Genomic DNA, 20,212 nt, shown 5'->3' with positions numbered 1-20,212 from the left:
TAAAGTGACGAATGCAATTAGGCCCGGTTGGGTTCAGGTTCAATTAGGGCTCGGTTCGGTTTGATTGATCCAAATTGAGACGGATTTGGTGTGGGAATGGAGAAATTTTGTTTTGCATTTTTTTATCGTTTAGTTATTGGGTCAGTTTACTATACAAATTTATACAAAATGGGTTTAACCCCTCTTTATGAAAGAGTTTTTTGGTAACTTAAATTGAGTTGGATTTGGTGTGGGAATGGAGAAATAAAAAAAAAAAAAAAAAAAAATTTACATGTATCAATATCACATATTTCTACACTACTACTAATGTAATAAAAATTAATATTTACTTAATATTATAATCGGAGAAATGGATACGAGTATTTTGTTTTTGTCGAATTGCTAAACGAATCAGATAATAATCGGTTGAAAACTAGGATTATCATATTCGTATCCACTTACTTTTTGGACGGATTCGAATAATTTCCGGATAGGGGTTTTCCGAATACGGATACTCCTAAATCAATAAGAACACGGATCGAATACGAATTTTCGACTATCCATTTATGTCCCAAGATAGAAAGCCTACACAGACGCCATTAGCTCTAAGCTTTATAAATGTTCTGAAGCTATTTATGATGATCAAAGCTTAGCACAGAATTGTTCTTTTAGACTAATGTAACCCAATGGTGTAAAGCAAAAGATGGATTGCAAATGGTTTTAAATGAAAATAATTTATTTTTACCCCTAGTTATCTGAATATGAGGTGTCGGCAACATCTCACATAAGATATTTTATTATTGAGAAAAAAGATTGCCACTTGATCCTACACCCACTACACCCAGACACAATGGTGGTGGAAAGACCACTCTACCCCCTAGGTGGATGCTTGTGCACCTTGTTGGGTCCCGATTGACACTGAGAAGGGGGTGAATCAGTGTGCCAAATATTTTTTTAATTTTTCAGTTGTACCCCTGATGTGGCAATCACTATTTGTACTTCAATAGCACAGTCTACTGATGCTGCCCAGAGCTGCTATCTATACTACTGATCATTCTTACTGTTGCACGGAATTTACTCATATAACCTGTATTGCTGCCCAGAGCTGTCTCATAAACCTCACACAGTAATCCCTGTCACATACATACACAATCGTATGCACATCCACATTGCACCACCAAATGGTCAGGTCTACCAGTTGTATACATCCATTCTGCAACCAAGCACTCCAATCCACAATACAAATACGAGCATACACATCTACAACACAAGAAATACGTGCTTCGGCCAGTTGCCTACATGCACAGAGTAATGCCCGCTGTCGGGTTCAGTATTTACTCAATACTAATTATGACTGCACCCACAGCCAAGGGAACAGATTCTCAGTTTCCACCAATGACATACAATGGCTAGGTCTTCACCCTAGTTTTTTCATAATGATATGAGAGCCCGCATCCACGACAAATAGGTTTAGGTAGTTGTAACTACCAAGTAGCACACAACCCTTGTGTCCAGCACCCACTGAATACCAAAAAAAATAAAGTTGGACTTATAACAATGCCCTATAGTGAAGCACTTGTACATGCAAATTTCCCCCCAAATAGACTACAACTATCACTTAGGCATTTTATCAAACATCTTGCCTACAATGATTTATAATAATGAAAATTTGGCAAAAGTGGGGTTACCTTGGCAAGGAGTAACCGTCGGAGATGCAATAATATCGATCTCCACTTGATACGGACCATAATCACGTTGTCTTGGTGCCGCCAATGCTTTAACCTCGGTTGGCACTTGGGTTTCTTGAAGCAACTCGCAAGAATCAAATTCTAGGTTCTTGTTCTTCTTCTTTCTTTTCTCATTGTCTTTACTTTCATGGAGCAACAATGGCATTCGCATTCACACACACACTCCTCTCTCTCTCTACTTCTCCTCTTCTAGTATTCCTTAAGCTTTAATAGGGAAATAGTATTCTCAACAAGAACCATCAAACTCTATTAATTGGATTTGAGAAAATTTCTCTTGAGAGGCATTCAAGACACACACAAAGAGAGGGAAAAACTTCTTCTCTATTTCCCTCTTCTTTTCTTCTCTTTCATTTTCTTTTTCTTTCTCTTAGCAACAACCAATAGAGCTTACTACCTTAGTTTCCAGCAGCTTCTTAAGCCTCTAATGGGGGCTATGGATGAAGTGCAAGAGGATGGAAGTCTTTCATTCAAACCCTTAGCCTTCCATGAGCTTCAACTCATTTTTCCGACCACTTCAACAACTCCTTTGCCTAATTTCTTTCCTCTGGTGTGTAGAGATCGGAGAGATGAAGAATCTCCAACTTGAATCACCCAAATCCGAGTTAAAATGAGGGAGATATGACCATTTGAAGTTAGAGCAATGAGATAGCCTGAAATGGAATCTTCGTAGGGGTGGCGTAGGCTACGCCAGCGACGCGTGCAACAGGGCTGAAATCTGACCGTAGATCTCATATAAAAGATCTTATAATATAAGCCGTTCGATTAAACCAAAGGACAATAGATCCAAACCATTAGATTTGAATCTCGATGACGTCATCATGACGTAGGCGCTGACATCGTCAGAAGTGTTGTCGACCATGGATTGGCTACATCAGCGTATATTCCGGATCTATGTCAGCTTAACCCATAAAGGAGAATCATTTATAGACCATTAGAACTGGATCTATAAGTTGTACTTGATCCAGATCTAAGGGATTATAATCTAAGCTTCGGTGATGATGCACATGCGACACACACTAGTCAATGCAATATGGTGTAGCACCAAGCCATCATATCTAATACACTCCACCAATGAGAAGCCTCGGATAAGCATCTTCGACGCAAGCTCTTGTACGAACCGTCAGATCGGAATCTAACCGACATGGCTCAATCTGAGCCGTGTTTTAAGGATCCCTCTGATTCTCTTATATACACATAAGCCCCTGCTTCTATAAACTTTAATGCCAAAAACCCCTTATCAACTCAGACCTTTAAAACCTTGAAATTACACAAAAGCCCCTAAAATTTCAAAATTAAAATCCAGAAAATCCACCCAACACCAAGAGCATCTGTTGATTTTCTAGTTCGGATTTTCAAACCGGCTTCACGGAAACACTTATAACTTTTTCATAAGATATCCGATCAAGATGAAACAAAGTGCGTTGGAACCATAACTGGACGCTCTACGACTTTCCAGAAGACTTAATTATTTGACTCAGCCATGTAAAAAGACCAAAATGCCCCTATACCTTCTAATGACGCAACTTTCTCATACGGAATCGAAACGTGATGAAATCAGAACCGTTGGAAAGATTGGATTTTTGTCGTATTGTTATATGGAGAACACTTTCTTTAAAAAAATCATCTTCAATGCCGTAACTACCCTCGACTGCCACAAATGTTGTAATTTTCTTCATACGGTGTCAGAATGTGACGAAATCAAATGCACTAGACTAGGTAAATTACAATCTATCTTTTTCATGAAGAACCAATCTTCCAAAAATGTAATTTTCAATACCGAAAATGCCCCCGAGCATAAATAGGCCAATTTTTCAAGTTTTGACCCAGAAACCCGCACCACCTATTAATGATGTATTAAGCCACTCCATGCATACCAAGCAGCTCTGTTATCTCATCGGTGACACTGGACACTGCCATGTCATCATTTTCATCCATGTCACCCAAATTGACCACGTCATCACCACCACGTGGCCAAGTTGCCAACAAAGACAACCATAAAACAACACACCTCACCCTGGTGGTCCCCACATTGGCTGAGCAATGGCCACATGCGACTAGGTAGTGATCCCTAACCTTTTATTATTTTTCTCCCCTCCAAAAAATTAATAGAAAATAGAGAACCCTTTTCCTTCATTTATTAAATGGGAAATTTACCATGCCACCCCCTGGAGAATGCCACAATTATAAGAACACCCCCTCTATTTCACCAAATTATACTCAGACCCCTTACCGTCAGCCACAGTTAAGTCAAGAGGTAAAATGACCATTATACCCTTTTCACTAAAACAATCACTATTAACTTAAGAGGTAAAATGACCATTATACCCAGGACAAATGGGACGAAAATGACGACCCCTCCTTCTCCAGCTGCCAGAATTGCCAGGCCGTGAACGGCGTTTGCGGTTTCAATTCTTCCAAACATCGGCCAAGACTATCAAACATCTAACATACATAGCAAAATAAGAAATTTACAGGCAAATTTTTTCAGGTTGCTCTTGATACAGGCAGTTCCTTCCCTACCAACATTACATGGATGGATGTAATCCTATCATTGATTGATTTACAAGCTTATGTAAACTAATAATGCTTGAGAGTCAGAGGAAGGTTGATATATGTAAGTAACAAAATTACAACTAGTGGCCATTCAATCTGTCCCTAGTGAAAAGGTAGAAGCCTTTAGGAAATAATCTACCAAAAATTTTCAGTTTCTTGCCAAATCATTTGTAATTCTAAGTTCATCCCATGATACGAGTCACTTTCTTAGAGAAATCAAGGGACAACTCCATTGCCTTGGTGATATAACCAAGGAAATTATAGATAGAAAGCATAAATAAAATCAATCCCAAAAGACAGTAGGTTAGAGTGATTGATGAAACGAAATCTGAAACGATTTGAGAAACCCAGACCTCTACAATCTAAGTAATTGTTGACTAGAGACATCTAGTTTCTTGCCAAGACATTTGTAATTCTAAGTTCATCCCATGATATAACTAGAGTTGCTAGGCTATGAACGGCGTTTGCGATTTCAATTCTTCCTTTGCTTTCACTCCCAAAACACAGTTTCCTGGCTTCATGGATTCATTGTGAAAGCCAAAATCGGATCGTTCTTTTCTCCACACTTGTCATGGTTATCTGCCTTTTGGTTGTGGTGCGGGTAGCGACATTAGTCTTTCGATTTAGAGCGCTGGAAGTGCAGAAATCCGAAGAAGACCCTATGACTTTGTTCCTACACCACCACAAATCGACGAATCTCCGCCCACCTGTATTCACCTACGGAGAGCTCGAAGCCTCGACAAACCGATTCGACCCAAAAAACAAAATAGGCGATGGTGGTTTCGGATTGGTTTACATCGGTCACCTCTCTAATGGGCAGATCGTCGTCGTGAAGAAGATATACATTCACTCATCAGAGATTATCCCTTTGTAGTTGTTATTTATATGAAAATCTTATTTATGCACCACGGCAATAACTAGGGTAGCAAGGTTGAGAATACCTCAACCTCTCATGGCTACATATCCCTCTTCAATGGCTATCCCAATCGTGCACTCAAGTTAATTGATAAAATCCAATGAAGACCGAGGAATCAATCAAACTCTGTTCACAATCCTTGTTCATTTTTTTTTCTTCTTCTTCTTCTTCTTCTCTCTCTCTAGGGCAGCAACAACAGTGAATATAACTGACGCACTCAAGATAATTGGATTGATGGACAGAGCAATAACTCCCACATCTGACATAGCGCGAACCATACAGTGATCGGCTTTGTCGAAATAACTATGCCGTCGTCCATTGCCGATGCCGCCGTCACTGCTCCAAAGGATCGCCAGTGATCTAAATCTTTGGGAAAAAGGTAAATTATATCGTATACTTCTACCAAGGGTATTTTAGGTACTTTATATTTATTTCATATTTAATAAGGGTATTTTGATATTTAAAATAAAATATAATTGCTGACATCAGCAATATAAGGTATATTCCTTAACTGTGATTGACGGTAGGGGGTTTAAGTATAATTTGGTGAAACAGAGGGGTGGTCTTATAATTGTAGCATTCTCCAAGGGGTGGCGCGGTAAATTTTCCTTTATTAAATTTATACACTTCAATGAAAAATCCTAATGTTTTAGTCCTCTTCTCCTCTCCTTTGCTGGTCATTACTTATAACTTAAGCGAAGCTTGGTCGATTTGGTTTAATATGTTGTTCAATTATATATAGCGAAGAGTTTTTTAAGGCAAACACATCTAGAAATATTTTTGTAGATGGATAAGAAAATCCCCTACTCACATGTCAAGCTTTAGCTTGATAAAGTTTACCAAGTGTCAAAACAAAATATTGAATATTTTTTTTTTATTGAAAAACATTGAACAATTCAGGACTACAAAAAGGATGCATGAATTTAAACAGAAAAATGTTTCAAATAGGAGAAAGTTTTCCTAAGTGTCAAAATAAAATATTGAATAATTTTTTTGATAGAAAAAAATTGAATAATTCAGGACTACAAAAAGGATGCATGAATTTAAATAGAAAAATGTTCCAAATAGGAGAAAGTTTTCTCCACTAATGGAATAGAGTTCAATCACCATCTTTTTTTTTTCCTTTTATTATTATTATTATTATTATTATTATTATCATCATCAAAGAAGGTGAAGAATCGCCTCCACCAAGTGAATTTATTTAAAAGCATTTCAACCACCATCTAAGATCATTATTCCTCTGTTTCTTACAGTTTGAAGTTGATAATGCCCTCCTAATGCCCTCCTCTTTGATTCCGATACTCATCCCAAAATAGACAAACCCATATTGAAATGAATTCTCCATTCATTGTGGGCAAATGAATTTAACTCATAAATAAATATTGAAATTTAACATATAATCAATCCAAACTACACTCTAAAAATAATCAGCAGCCAGACCAACCGCCTTATCACCTTTTTTCACATGGCACAAACAAAGTGTGTCCTCTAGAGATTTCTTTTGCAGAAGTGCCTTCGAGAAACCTTTCCCTTAGTATTCATCTCAGCCATTTTATCAATGTGTCAATAGTCAACACCTCATAATGGGAGATTGATCAAGAGATTCTTAATTTTTTTCTTATACTCCAACTTAGGTAGGATCTTCCACGTTTGCCCAAAATAAAACAAGATCAATCATACATGAACAGAAAACTCCCCTCTCCCTCTCTCTCTCAAGCATGCAAATTCTGTATGGACTTTGGAGTTGAGGGCTTGAGGCAGAGGTTAAGATGAGTCATTGTTTAATGTGACGTGCAATTTGGTGGTGTGGGTAAACCATGCAATGGATGGCCGGCAAACACAACCAACTTCATACGAAATTTGTAAGTGGGTGCATGGTGGTCTTGAGTGTTTGACCAAAAACTGAATCGAATTCTTTCCCAACAATGTGACACTCCACTGGGGCTAGCTATTTGGATTATTAGTTTCTCTACTTCCAAACTACTCTTATGGAAGGTCATGATTAAACCATTAACCTATTTCCCCAAACTAGATGATGATTGACCTAACAGTACCCATAGATGTCCTAAGAAGTGCAAGAGGCACTTGGAGAAAAGTGGAGAAAATGCATGAGGTATATGAGCCTCCGATTAGGGCACAAAAATCCTCCTTCTGTGGGGAGGCAGTGAGCAACAATGAGGATCCAATGCCTAAGGTGCATGTCAGGGCCCTCCTGGTATTGAATCCTCATTGCCACTCATTGCTCAACACAGAGGATTTGAGTGTCGGATTAGGCCTCTTTCTTCCAAAGGTCAACATCGAGGCCTTCTGTGCCAAAAACCATCTCCATTTAGATTCGAGAGGTGTAGTAAGTTGCAAAGTTTGCATCAAGGGTATTAGTATTGGCAGGAACCTAACTGTGCAGCGAAAGGGATTAGATTGAGATCTCTTGCGTTAAAAATTCCTGCACAAAAATTAACTACAATAGAATGAAACGATTTGCCTTAGAATTGCAAATCGAAGTTTTTCTTCTATATAATAGTTCTTCCACACTTGATCAACCGTAGAGATCGATCTCAGCACTTTGAAACTACGATCCACGTTCAATTGGAGAATAGTAACCCATCATTAAAGTCTAGGGTTTCATAAAACCTAATTTTCTCCTTCACACACACTCGCTCACACACAAATGAGGAAATGAAGGGAGAGAGAAAACGTGGGAAAAATAGAGGAGGTTCCAAAAAACTACATCTCTTTCCCTTGTCCCTTATATAATAAAACTTCTTTTGAGGTTTTTCCTCTTTTGGTCAAATCTTGTTTCCGAAACCGAGAATGCTGAATATTGGTATAGAGAATAGTCTCCAAAATTGTACAACTCATTTTATTGACCACCATAAATAGAAATGTAATTAACCATTTAATATTTCTAAATATTGTCATGCAATATAACTCTTTGATTTGCATATAAGACATTCCACATTTTTAATATCCCATAAAAAGCTACAGGGCATGTAATTTAATAATTCATAATCCCAACTCATTGTACATATTTGTTTTCAGAGGTTTCGTGAACATGATAGGATGTCAAAAAATATTTCAAATAAAATTTAATATATAAAATATTATTTTTCATATTAAAAAATAAATTTATAAAAATGCCACTAGTACCAAATTGTATCCAACAATTAGAGTGTTGGAAGTATTCATTACTATCTTTTTTTTTCTTTTTATTTTTTAAGCATCAAGCCCTCAGACAATAAAACAATAATTTAAATCAAATCTCTAGTATCTGGCAAAGTCTTGTGCATAAATTAGAAAGGAAATTTTAGTGTTGGAAGATACCAGTACTATGACAAGCAGGTAGATCAGTCTTGATAAAGTCGATCTAGATTTTATACCTACCTATTGGATGGCCTGCTTTAGCATTACAAAGAAAAATTGCTCAAAATTGGATTCCATTAACTCTAAATTTTGGAAGGCAGAAGGAAATTCATAGCACAATTGGAATCTGATGGGATGGAACAAGTTATGTAAGCTCAAATCTTTAGAAGTGATAGGTTTTAGACTCTTGAACGTTCACAATAAAACTCTGATTTTAAAGTTGACTAGGCACATTCTCACACAACCTCATAATCTATGGGCTAAGCTATTAAAATGAAGATATTTTTTGATAATCTACGGGCTAAGCTATTAAAAGGAAGATATTTTTTTCTCATAATAGCCTGCTTCACCATTCCACCTTAACTAAAAAGGGTCTCTGGTTTGGAATAGTATTGTAAGAATTCTCCCTACTTTTCATCAATTAGTCTGTCTTAAAGTAGGGCCGAGATTAGGGGTGAAAGTTTGGCCCTGACAACCCAAATCCGCCCTAACCCACCCTGAGCCCGAACAAGGCTTGGGCCAAGTTTTTTGACCCTGAGGGCGGGTTAAGGTTGAAAAACCCCAACCCTAGGTCAAGGTCAGGTTGGGCCCGGGTTGAGTTCTAGGCCCAGGCCAACCCGACCCTAACTTTTAACCATGAGTCCCTGATTATATAATATATATATATATATATATACTCCTTTTACATCGTTAATTATACATATTGTTATAATATATATACATTGTAACATAGGCTATAATATAATATATAATAATGCTCCATGCACACACCGCTCACATTTTTACTTAGGATTGAATTTTTCTAGGCCATGGCAGGGTTGGGCCGAGCTCGGGCCCAATTAAAGGGATACAAGGTTGGGCTTGGGTTTTAAGAAACCCGACCCTATTTCACCACTAGCCGAGTTAATAATATTTCTATATGGTAAGATCCATGGATCCCTTCATTTAACAATTTTAAAATTCTTTCAACACTTATGGCTAGCCCGAAGTTTGTATATACTGATCAATTGATCCATGATAGGCAGTTGAATGTTAGATTAGTTTACTCGCTATTTCCTAATGATATAGATAATGCTATTGTACATATCACTCTAAGCTTTAATTCTTGTGAGGGTTTATGAGTTCTCTAAGAGGATCTTGGCTGCCGAAGCTACAGGTCTAACGTCAGAATTTCGTATGGTATCCACTATCCAGTATTCATGACATGTAAATTCTATCCTTTTAAATGCTAATATTTTTAAATCTGATAACCACTGTATCATATTTGTGCTCTCTCTCTCTCTCTCTTTATTTTCTATGAATGTGTTAAATTTCTACCAAAATAAACTGTTAAATAATATTTTATTTTGCCAACAAAATCCAAGCCAAATGCTGATTATTCGATATATAATTAAATGGGTTTATGACTTGCAACTCATTGCTTTTAGTTCTTCCCACTCAATTGATCAGAATCTACTAGAAGATGTCTGAGGCCTTGACACATACCATAGGTTGTCGGAAGGGGCATCAAGTCTTGCTATTTGTAATGGAAGCTATTGAATTGTCTAATAAAATTGCTAGATGGGTCATATGTATTATTGTTTCAGCCTTCTTTTTTTCTGATTTAAAAAAAAAAAAAAAAAAAAGAGAGATCATTGATACTTCCTAGTCCTCTCCATAGAGAGCAGGACCAGAGAGTAAGGGTATTAATCGGTTCGATAAGGGTGTATACGATGCAGTTCAATTTGGTTCACATATTTTTGCTTGAAACCAAAATCGCACCATTTACTAAACAATTGCACTTTCTAAAACCGCAATCATTTAATAAGCGATTTTGGTTCCACCATTTTTAAATGATGTCAATTTCTCGGTTTTGATTGTGATTTATTTCATGCGATTTCTAAATTGTTAGTAATCAATTTGCTAGTTGATTTGCATACTTACTACAATTTGATTTTATTGATAAACACTTCAATCTTATATCAAGTTAAATGAGACATTGAGCAAACAAGGATTTAACAACATAACTATCTAATAGGAGTAAATTATTGAATTGATTGTCGGATAACCTCTATGGTCCTTAATTCTTCCTTAAATTAAGTCATTATGTTTTGTTAAAACAACCAAATATTTAATCGTTATACAAGTTAATCGAATCAATTTTGATGATTTAAACAGTTCGATTTTCATAGCGTCTATTCGGTTTGAAACCAACGGGGTTAAACGGTTAAAACCAATCCGACCCATTTAACTAATTGATCTTAAACTTAAAACCAAAACCGAACCATTTCTTAAAATGTTTCATGATTTCGATGTAAACAACTCGGTTCAGTTTCAGTAAACAATTTCGGTTTCAAATTCACATCCTTACCAAAGAGTGGTCCTAGGGCTGGAAGAACCCGGGTACATGTCCCCAGGTCCTCCCAGCCCTAGGATCACTCTGTGGTGCCTGGGCTCTATGGAGAGGAATCCCATCCTTAGATTTTCTGCCATATAGAATTATCTGTTGGTGCATTCATACAGCCTAGACGGTGCCATCTAGGGCATTCCATATTTAACAAACATTAAGAACAACCAAATAAATTGTCGTCCCAATTAGCAGACCCAGCTGTTCCACAGACAAGGATGTTTCTTCATAATTTAGAACTTTTTCTTCGAGCAGAAAAGGTGGGGTTGGTGTCCTGACATCAAACAAACAATACAGTAATGAAAGTTTAAGGAAAACATATGTGGTAATAGAAACTAGAAACTCTGTACACCAGCTTAAGTGATGATTGGGCCAGATAGTCAAGAACTCGCGTAACCACTTGAAGTGAAAAGGATAACTAGGAGATTTATTCACATAACTCTATTCTAAAACAAGATCCCACCCGTTCTGGCAAAATTAAAGAGGGTATTGAAACATCTCTAACCTCAATAGTCACTAAAAACTTTGTCCACTACTTGGGATCAAACATCTCTGACCTGCCCAGCGAAATCGGAATAAGCTGATTCGTCATTTTTTCGTGTTGGAGGAGGAGCTTCCCTTCCGAGTGGGCCTTCGATTGGTATCCCTCTCCTCAAGGATGGTGAGGATTCCCTGTCATAAATACGTGGGGTCCCAAAAACTTGAAAGAAGCCATTCTTCATCTCTTCAGCTGCCTCAAAGAATTGACTAAGACCACCAAACACACTCCGCTCAATGGCTTCAATGTCACTGCGTAGCCCAGGAAAGTTGAAGGGTTCCATACCAGATGACTCAAAGGGAAAAGACCCTTTTGACATCTCATTTGTTACATCATCTTCAGTGTATTCTGTGTTGGATTTAACCACTTCAACAGGCCTGAAAGAAAATTAACAGATACGATTCTCCAATTCAGTAACAATTGGGAAAAATGCTAATGCACCCACATTGTGTCAGCAAATGCAGACACCTTATATTTTGATTTGATAATAAAAACAAATGATTGACAATAAATATAGAGGTAACCTATAAGCTCAGATATGAAGTTCTAACTCTTGTTAGACCAACAACAATGCGTTCAATCAGGGAATATATGATCATTAAAGATAAAAGCGTTGAATGGCTTACAACATTGCATCAAACAAAGAGGAGCTCCCCCCCCCCTCTCTCTCTCTCTCTCTGTGGAGGCAAAAAGTGAATCAAACACAAGTCAGTACATGTGGGCATGTGCCCACAAGGCCACAACTACTGGAAAGTTAATTTCTTGCCCTCATAAAAACCCTATGTTTCTCCATATGATGTAAAATAAAAGTGAAACAAAAGACTCAATATAGACATGGCATACATGCCAAAGCCTATCCATCTCACCAAATGGAGAACTTCAAGATTTTCTGCAGTCAGATTCATACATGTACACTTAGTAGTACAAGGCTAGAGCTTTGTATTAACTGATATTGGTACTGCCATTTCACCAAGAAGTTTTAAATGCATTCTCCTCTAATCTTCAAACTCCATTATCACAAAACTAGTTGTTCAAAGCGGGAAGGATTCAATGGAAAAAGGATCCACAAGACTAGAGCTAATTCAAGCTGCTTTGAGGGAGATCGTGGGGGTGGGGTGATCTATTTTTAGGAGTCTAAAATGTATATTATGGTTGAGCATTCAATGTAATGAACACTACCACCTAAAACAAAAGCCAATGATTCCTTGTGGGACACATCTGCATGAATACTATGACCCCCTTGAATCTCAACCTATAAATTATAAACCTATCATCCTCTCCACCGTGGACTTGATGGATTGCTACAATGCCTTCCAATTAAGCAGTTGCATATATCAGCGAGGGCCTGAATCACAGTTTTTTCTTTCTGCCCCGATCCAATTTAAACTCAATCCCACTTTGCCATATCTAGAACCTAAACCAATAGCTCCTGAACTTCCAAGGTTTCATCTTTTTCTGTTTACAACAGAAGAGTCCCTAATAAGACACCAACCAAAAGGTAATTTGAAGTTTTGAGGCATTGATAAGTTTTAGCATCTCAAATTGGGATCAGGCAGAAAGTTATGTCCAAATGTCACCAAATTTAGCCACCCAACCATTCTCAAAAAATCCAGTGCTTTTAAAACCAGACTGGTGCCAGAACAATTCTGGCATGAAAATCAGTGACATAATGGCCAGAACAGCACTTCAAAAAGTATTCAGGATGTCTCTGTAGATCCTCACAGTAGCACAAGTTAAAATAGAAATTGGAAATAGAAGTACACAGAGGAGAAAGAAGATTGGGGAAGCGGAAGAAGGGGAATAGTAGCAGGAGCCTCATCTAACATTTTTTTTTTTGGGGGTGGGGGGGGGTGGTGGTGGTTGCGGAAGAGGGTGCTGGGGGCGGTTCTTGAGGAGACTCTTGATTAGTCAATGGAAATTAGCAACCAAAGAAAGCCATAGTTCCTACTAGTTGCAGAAATAATTTAACAGATCTGTAAACGGAACAAGCAGTTTCCTGCAAATTAAAGAAGCTGATCCAAGAAACCTTCAAAGTAACATAGCAACAGATTCAACCCAAAACTAAACTACAATCCGCACCATAACAAGAAGTAATAAAGGAACAAATCTGAGTGCAAATCAGAAGCAAGCAACTGATAGATAATTCAGGAAAATAATCGATAAAATTTAGAACTCAGATGGAATGTGAAAAGAATGTAAAAAGCCAAATAGCAAACAAAATAGCAGATAAGTTTAACCACAGTGAAAGAGTATCTTGATGCACTCAGCCAAGGCTGCTTGGTAGGAATTCTAATATTCTCATTTAATCTTCAGATGCAATTCAATACAACTGATCCGCAAGACCAGCATTCATAAATCTTTGATCCTAATCTTATAGGAAAATAAAGTAAAAAAGACTGCTCCAAGGGAACTAGTAATCCACAAAAGTTTGACCTCTTCAACCTTGAGTTAACAACTAAACTACACAGGCTCTAAATCAAGTTGAATACCTTACATAGGACTCTATCTAAACTAAATAAATAATCTAAAACCTTCCCAACAGCTGGACCACTTCAATAACTAAAATTTTACAAATAAGTTACCACTTAAAACTGATACTAACCTCCCATTCTAAAATATATAAAAAATCCCACATGTAAAACTTGCTAAGAAGTTGAATCTTTCAAAGATCAACGGTTGAAAATGCTTAAAGGAGATAAACGGACATCAAAATTCCTCATTAAAAAAGACTTTCCCTTGAGTTAAGAAACACGGAAATTACAATAAAATATTGCAAAAATATTTAAAACAGTGGGCGAGCCTTGGCACGACAGTTGAGTTGCACTATTGCAACCTGTTGGTTGCGGGTTTGAAACTTGTAAACAGCCTCACCTATGAAGCCGGGGGTAAGGATGCATACACTTTCCCCTCCCAGAGCCTATAGTCCTGCTACTAGAATCCACCTTTTTTTTTTTTGTTTTTTTTCTAAGACTATGAAACTCGATCTTAATAAAGATTGCGGTTGTCAAACATATATATAAATTGAGTTATTGTCTCCATATATTCTTGTTCGAACTCTCGAGATTATGGAAATGATTTAATGTAGACTAGGATAGGGAGTCTAACCAAGTCTCAACTGCAGGAACTTTTAACCCAAGAACAACCAATAGTAAAGGCATAACAGTGGTACATGTCAAATCTGATTAAAACCAGAACTGGGAATTAAGTCTGCTGATTCCAGAAATCAGTGGTTCTGAGATCAGAATATGATTAACTAGGCAGGATAGATAGGAGATAGAACTAAGGCCAAATATCATCCCACAAACACAATTAGACTTGAGATAATCAAAGCTAAGCAGGCCAATCAACCGATCTCTGTTTCAGAACTGAAAACAGAGTTGTTAGCATTACAGGACAGAAATATGGTGATTTCAAATATTTTGCAAACCACTGTTCAGAATAGGCTCCTAAGTAGATCGAATTCAGTCCCAGATGAGGGGAATCTCTGATAAAAATTTCAGGCCAAACTGTCAGCTGGGTTGATCTGGACAGAACCAGAACAATCGATCCTATCTTCTCTGGGCAAAACTGAGGAAAGAGAATGGATAAATACCTGGTTTGATAGAACAATAATGGAGCTTTATAGTAACCTTGAAGAAGAAAAAAAAAACACTTGTAACGGATCCTCCCAGGCTTCCCACCGCAAGGATTCGAATAGATCAAACACCACTCCCTTCCACTGAGATCAAACACACAGCAGTCCCAGCAGAGACATAGAGCAACAAACTTCTTTTTTTTTCATTCATAAAATCATGGTACTTCATGGGAGCCCTTTCCTTTATTTATAATAATGATGGGGGTTTACAAATAATAGAAACTCACTTTAGTTTCCAAAACTGAAATAGGAAATTAAATAAAAGTAAGTCCTCTAGTTACTAAAATTAAAAATAGAAACTAGGAAAATACAAAGACTGAAATTAGAAACTAACTTTTGACTGAATTTAGAAACTAACTAATGACTGAAATTATAAACTAATTAACCCCATCAAAGCCCAACTAAAAAGGAAACCAATGAAGCATGGAAACTAACCAGTAATCCCATACTCAATCTTAGAGCCCCTGATGCAGATTAATTACCAAAATAGGCTTGTTTTATTAGGAATAAGCCTAAGGTTGGGTTCCATACATGTTAGGCCTTTGATCCCATGTGTTTTGAGTGTAATAGACTACTTTTATGGGTTTAAAAGGGGGCCTCTAAGATTGAGTACGGGATTACTAGTTAGTTTTCATTTTCATTAGTTTCCTTTTTAGTTAGGCTTGATTTGAGTTATATTTGTTTCCTTAAGAGTCAAGTTATTAATTGAATCAAGTCATTAGTAGTTAGTTTCCTTTTTCAACTAGTTTCTAATTTCAGTTACTTTTTAATTTCTATTTTTAGTAACTATTGTATTAGGAGAATATTTGGTTTCCTTTTTGAGGAACCTTCTATTTTGTAATTCCCTCCCCCCATTAACATTATAAATAAAGAAGAGGAGGCTCCTAAAAGCCTATAATGATTTTGATAAAAAAATTAATGGTTGTTGCTATTGTCTTCTTCATGAAGAGTTGTCTTGTGTTTGATTAAGGCCGAAGGAATTGGGGTTTGATCCAATTGACTCCTTGCGGCGTGAAGTCCAAGAGGTCTACTTCAAGTATTATTCTCTTAAGTTTTTATATCTCTTTCAAGACTTATTAGGGCTGCAAAACCAGGTATGTAATCTATCAGTCTGCTACCAAGAAAATTCTGCAAAACAGAGCATCCGCCCCTACTGGAATACCCAGATCTGAGTGTCGGTTTGAGCTCAGATTTTGGTCGATTGATTGTCCATATACTACTAACGATCGGCCCTAGTATGGACTGTTTCTGATGAGTCTGTATAGAGATATTAAAAATCTCCCGATTTTTTTCTTTCAGTGACCTGTTGTGTACTAACTTGAGATCGATTACTATGACTGGTCTTATGTTGTTTCCTTAATATCTTGGATCCATATTGCTGTTGATTTGAACCTCCAAAAGGTCTCTGGAGTTTTTGGTTGTGTTTATTTAGTCTACTGCTGCCCTGTCCTAATCTGTATTGGTAATCTGAAATCTGTCGACTGCTGAAATTGCTACTATTCTATTATGGTTGTGGACTGCTAATACCATAGTTTGGTTACTGATTAGTCCTTTTTGTTTGGTGCTGATATCTAATCCTAGAGCCCCAATTTCTGGTTTGACAGATCTGATTGTTAAGGACTGTTGACTAGTTAATGTTGGACTGTTATTGCTGTTCACTGTTGGGTGATTATTGGTTGTTCTCTGGTTTATAATTTCCTGCAGTCTTGGGTCTGGTTTGGTGGTCCAATCCATTCCTACATTAGCCCCTCTTTTAGACCCATAAAAGTGGCCCAATACAATCCAAACCATATGGACTGAAGGCCTAACACATATACAACCCAACCCTAAGCTTATTCCTAATAAAACAAGCCTATTTGGTTATTAATCTGTATCATGATTCCAATCCCCCCTTTCAATGATATAAACGGAAAAATGTTTGCGACTCCAAAAGAGAGAAATTTTATGGCGCAAATGGTTATTCCTGCCACATGACAATTTTTATTGATCATTCTAACTGTAAGATAGATGGGAAATTTCTAGATAGGCCTCAAGTCAAATTTAATGGCAAATCTCAACCATATATTCCATCATGTTTGGGAGTTTCACCCTTTTATTTTCCAACAGCCCCTATTCTTGAAACATAATCGAATTTTGCAAACAACTTTCAAAGCATTATTCTGACATGTGAAAATATTGTATTGGCTTAAAATCAACTCATGATTAGATGATAATGCAGAAATACAAATTTTAGTTGTCAATAGACACTAAAACATGGCAGAAATAAGCGTTATTATTGAAAATTACACCTTACACCATGGGAGGTCCAATTTCAAGGCTTATCTACCACATTATGGTGTTTATTAACATTTAAACATCGTAATACATGTTATCCACGTCATCACCTAAGCATGCAATCCAATCCAACATCATCAGATGTTAGAATAATGCTTGAAAGCTGTTTGAATTGTTTGAAGAATGTCAACTGCTGAAAAAAATAAGGAAAAATCCCCACATGAGGCACAATATAGTTGAGACAAATCACCAAATTTGAACATGATTCATCTAGAAAATTCCTCATCTATCAAAATTGAAGTGCAAACTAGGATTGGCAGCCAAGGGAGACCTACGCACCAAACAGGACCCATGGCTGGTAAGCCAAGTATTTCTTAGAAGCCTATTCTTAATCATCAAAGTCAAGTCAAAGTAGCCTAGTTTTTAGTTGACTACTAGTCCACATGTTATTAGTCTCTTCATTTCTTTATTTGCCCATTTGTTTCAGGATTCCTTACCACCTTAAACAGAGGGCATGTGAACCGCTATAATCAACTGGTTCCGAATATTGAATGGAAAATATTAGGTTCCTATCAGATGCATTTAGGCTGGTTTGCCGTCAAGCTTTCTCTTAACTTTGGCCCAGATTATTTAATGTTCTGATAAATGTTGTTTTTAATTATGTTCTGCCACCATTGCTGATCACGCAGAAGAATATGAACTGCTGTCATTGCATTTTTACATTCCACATGTGGTTCTCCGCTCTCAAGTTTCCTGTGAATTCCCTTATCTGATCTACCATTAAACTCTGAATTGCATTCTAGATCGTGTTTTTGTAATTTAATATTTTTTGTATCTGCTCTGACCTGTCGCTATAAAAAGCTTATCAATCAGAATCATATTCTTGAAAAATTTTAAAGAACTATACTGCATAAATTCATTTACATTAATTTGTCCTTTTTTATCTTATTGCAATTCATGCTACCCTCTGAGTTTTAAAGCTAGCTTGGTTGTCAATATTCAAGAATTGTGTTTTTCTGGTGGACACCCAATCCATCTCAACTGCACACCAAAAGGACCTGTGAGAAAAGCTCTTTTCTCAACCTATGATGTGAAATCTCCTAACATGAATGTAATTTTCAAATTTCACATGGCATATATTCTCTAGTAATTGAATATTTCTATTCAACAAAGATAAGTTTTCATTTATCAAAAGGGATATATCTAACAACAGATTTTAATCCTAATACAAGTATAATAAAGAGAAAACCAGACAAATAAACGAATAAGAACAAGCATCAAAATGGAACGCGTTAACCAACAATCCCACAATCGAAAATAATCAATATATTTATTTAGAGGACAAACAAATTCAAATTTTAACAATATGTAAAGGGGCGGTAAAGAAAGATGATGAAGAACATATAGATCTGTGCTAAAAACATAATAGGTAAGCGAATCGAAAAAAGAAAAGGACCTTCCGACGCAATCCTTGAGAATCTGCTCGGTCTTTTCGCACTTCCTGACAAACTTCCCAGGCTCAACCTCTTCGGTCTTGCACTGCGATTTAACGATCCTTCTCGTTGAACACCTATCTCCCGATTCAAAGTTTGAGGTTTCAGTTCCGCCGGTGCCGGCAGATCCTATCGAAGAACTCGTTTCGTTGGTTTCGTCTCTCCACTCCCAACCCATTTTTTTCTTTTTCTTTCTAATCGGGGCTACTGCGAACGCGTTCACCTGCGTTTTGGGGACTTAATGGAGAAAGTTATTCTTCGTTTCAGTTCAACACGTGTCGTTGACAAGCATTTCTGGAATCCTCCTCGCCGCTGAAGTGTCCACTCTTCTCGGCTGCGTTGGAAGGTGAAGGTTGAGAATAAATTGAGAAATAGAAATAACCACACCCGCATAACCCGGGTATTTCGATCTCGTATAATTCCGTGTAATACCACCTTCAGGCGATGACACTTGTATTGGTACTAATATAATGGTCCAGATTTGATACAACTAATAAAACATTAAATCAGTGAAAATGCATTTAAATCAGATATGGACCATTGCATTGGTATCAATACACGTGTCACCCCCTGAAGGTGGTATTTTACGGAATTGTACGAGATCGGAATTGCAGATGATTTTTTTCCGCATAACCCTTGAATTTTATTTTTCCCAAAAGGAAAACTGTTTTCCATCCGAGGCCCCTGGGTCCACACACTGGGGTGTGTAACCCCGAGCAGGGATATAGTGGTCATTATATGTCTCTATTTATGGTGTAGGGGTTTCTCACAGATAAAAAACTCTCTCTCTAAATACAAGCAAAATTACAAATATTTGATGGAATTGAGTTGTACCATTGATCACATACTCTAAGACTATAGTTGCCTCCTATGGTGTAATACGGGTTTTTGTGAATCAACCTCTATGATGAAACCATTTTTTTTTTTTAGAAAAAAAAAAAGATTAAAAAAAAAAAAAAACACCCCCTTAGGCTTTCAATTGTTGTTACACTTACTTATTAGGCTATTATGTTGTACTAAATCAACTCAATGGATTCGGCTCCTCTACGAGGTGAGCTGCCATTCTGGTGGCTCGGTCTAGATTGGAGACACTTGTTCTTTTTTAATCCGAGAGAGGAAAACGTTGAAGTTGTATAATACAGGAGGTATTTGGCTAACCAAAGGGGGAAAAACCCAATTTTCCCTCGCTCGGACTCCTCCTTCATCTCTATCTCTCTCTCTCTCCCTCTCCCTCTCCCTCTCCCTCTTGCATGAAGATGCAAGGCTTTCCTGGAGATTACAGAAAGGGACAATCAAGCCAATCTACCTCCTTATACTCCACATCCAACGAG

The 20,212-nt window shown here is 37.2% G+C and overlaps 1 protein-coding gene across 1 annotated transcript; it reads right to left on the bottom strand.

The window, feature by feature from the left end:
• Positions 1 to 11,217: 11,217 nt before the first annotated feature.
• LOC122063648 (fra a 1-associated protein) lies at positions 11,218 to 19,223 on the bottom strand. Its single transcript, XM_042627340.1, has 2 exons — positions 18,845 to 19,223; positions 11,218 to 11,857 (listed from the first exon to the last, which is right to left on the bottom strand). Exons 1-2 carry the CDS (start codon positions 19,057 to 19,059, stop codon positions 11,485 to 11,487), a joined length of 588 nt encoding a protein of 195 aa, XP_042483274.1. The 5' UTR covers positions 19,060 to 19,223; the 3' UTR covers positions 11,218 to 11,484.
• Positions 19,224 to 20,212: the final 989 nt, after the last annotated feature.

The sequence above is a fragment of the Macadamia integrifolia genome, unplaced genomic scaffold (assembly GCF_013358625.1).
Source record: "Macadamia integrifolia cultivar HAES 741 unplaced genomic scaffold, SCU_Mint_v3 scaffold1401, whole genome shotgun sequence".
In the NCBI taxonomy this organism is placed as follows: Eukaryota; Viridiplantae; Streptophyta; class Magnoliopsida; order Proteales; family Proteaceae; genus Macadamia; species Macadamia integrifolia.
This window is presented reverse-complemented; position numbering and strand designations above follow the sequence as displayed.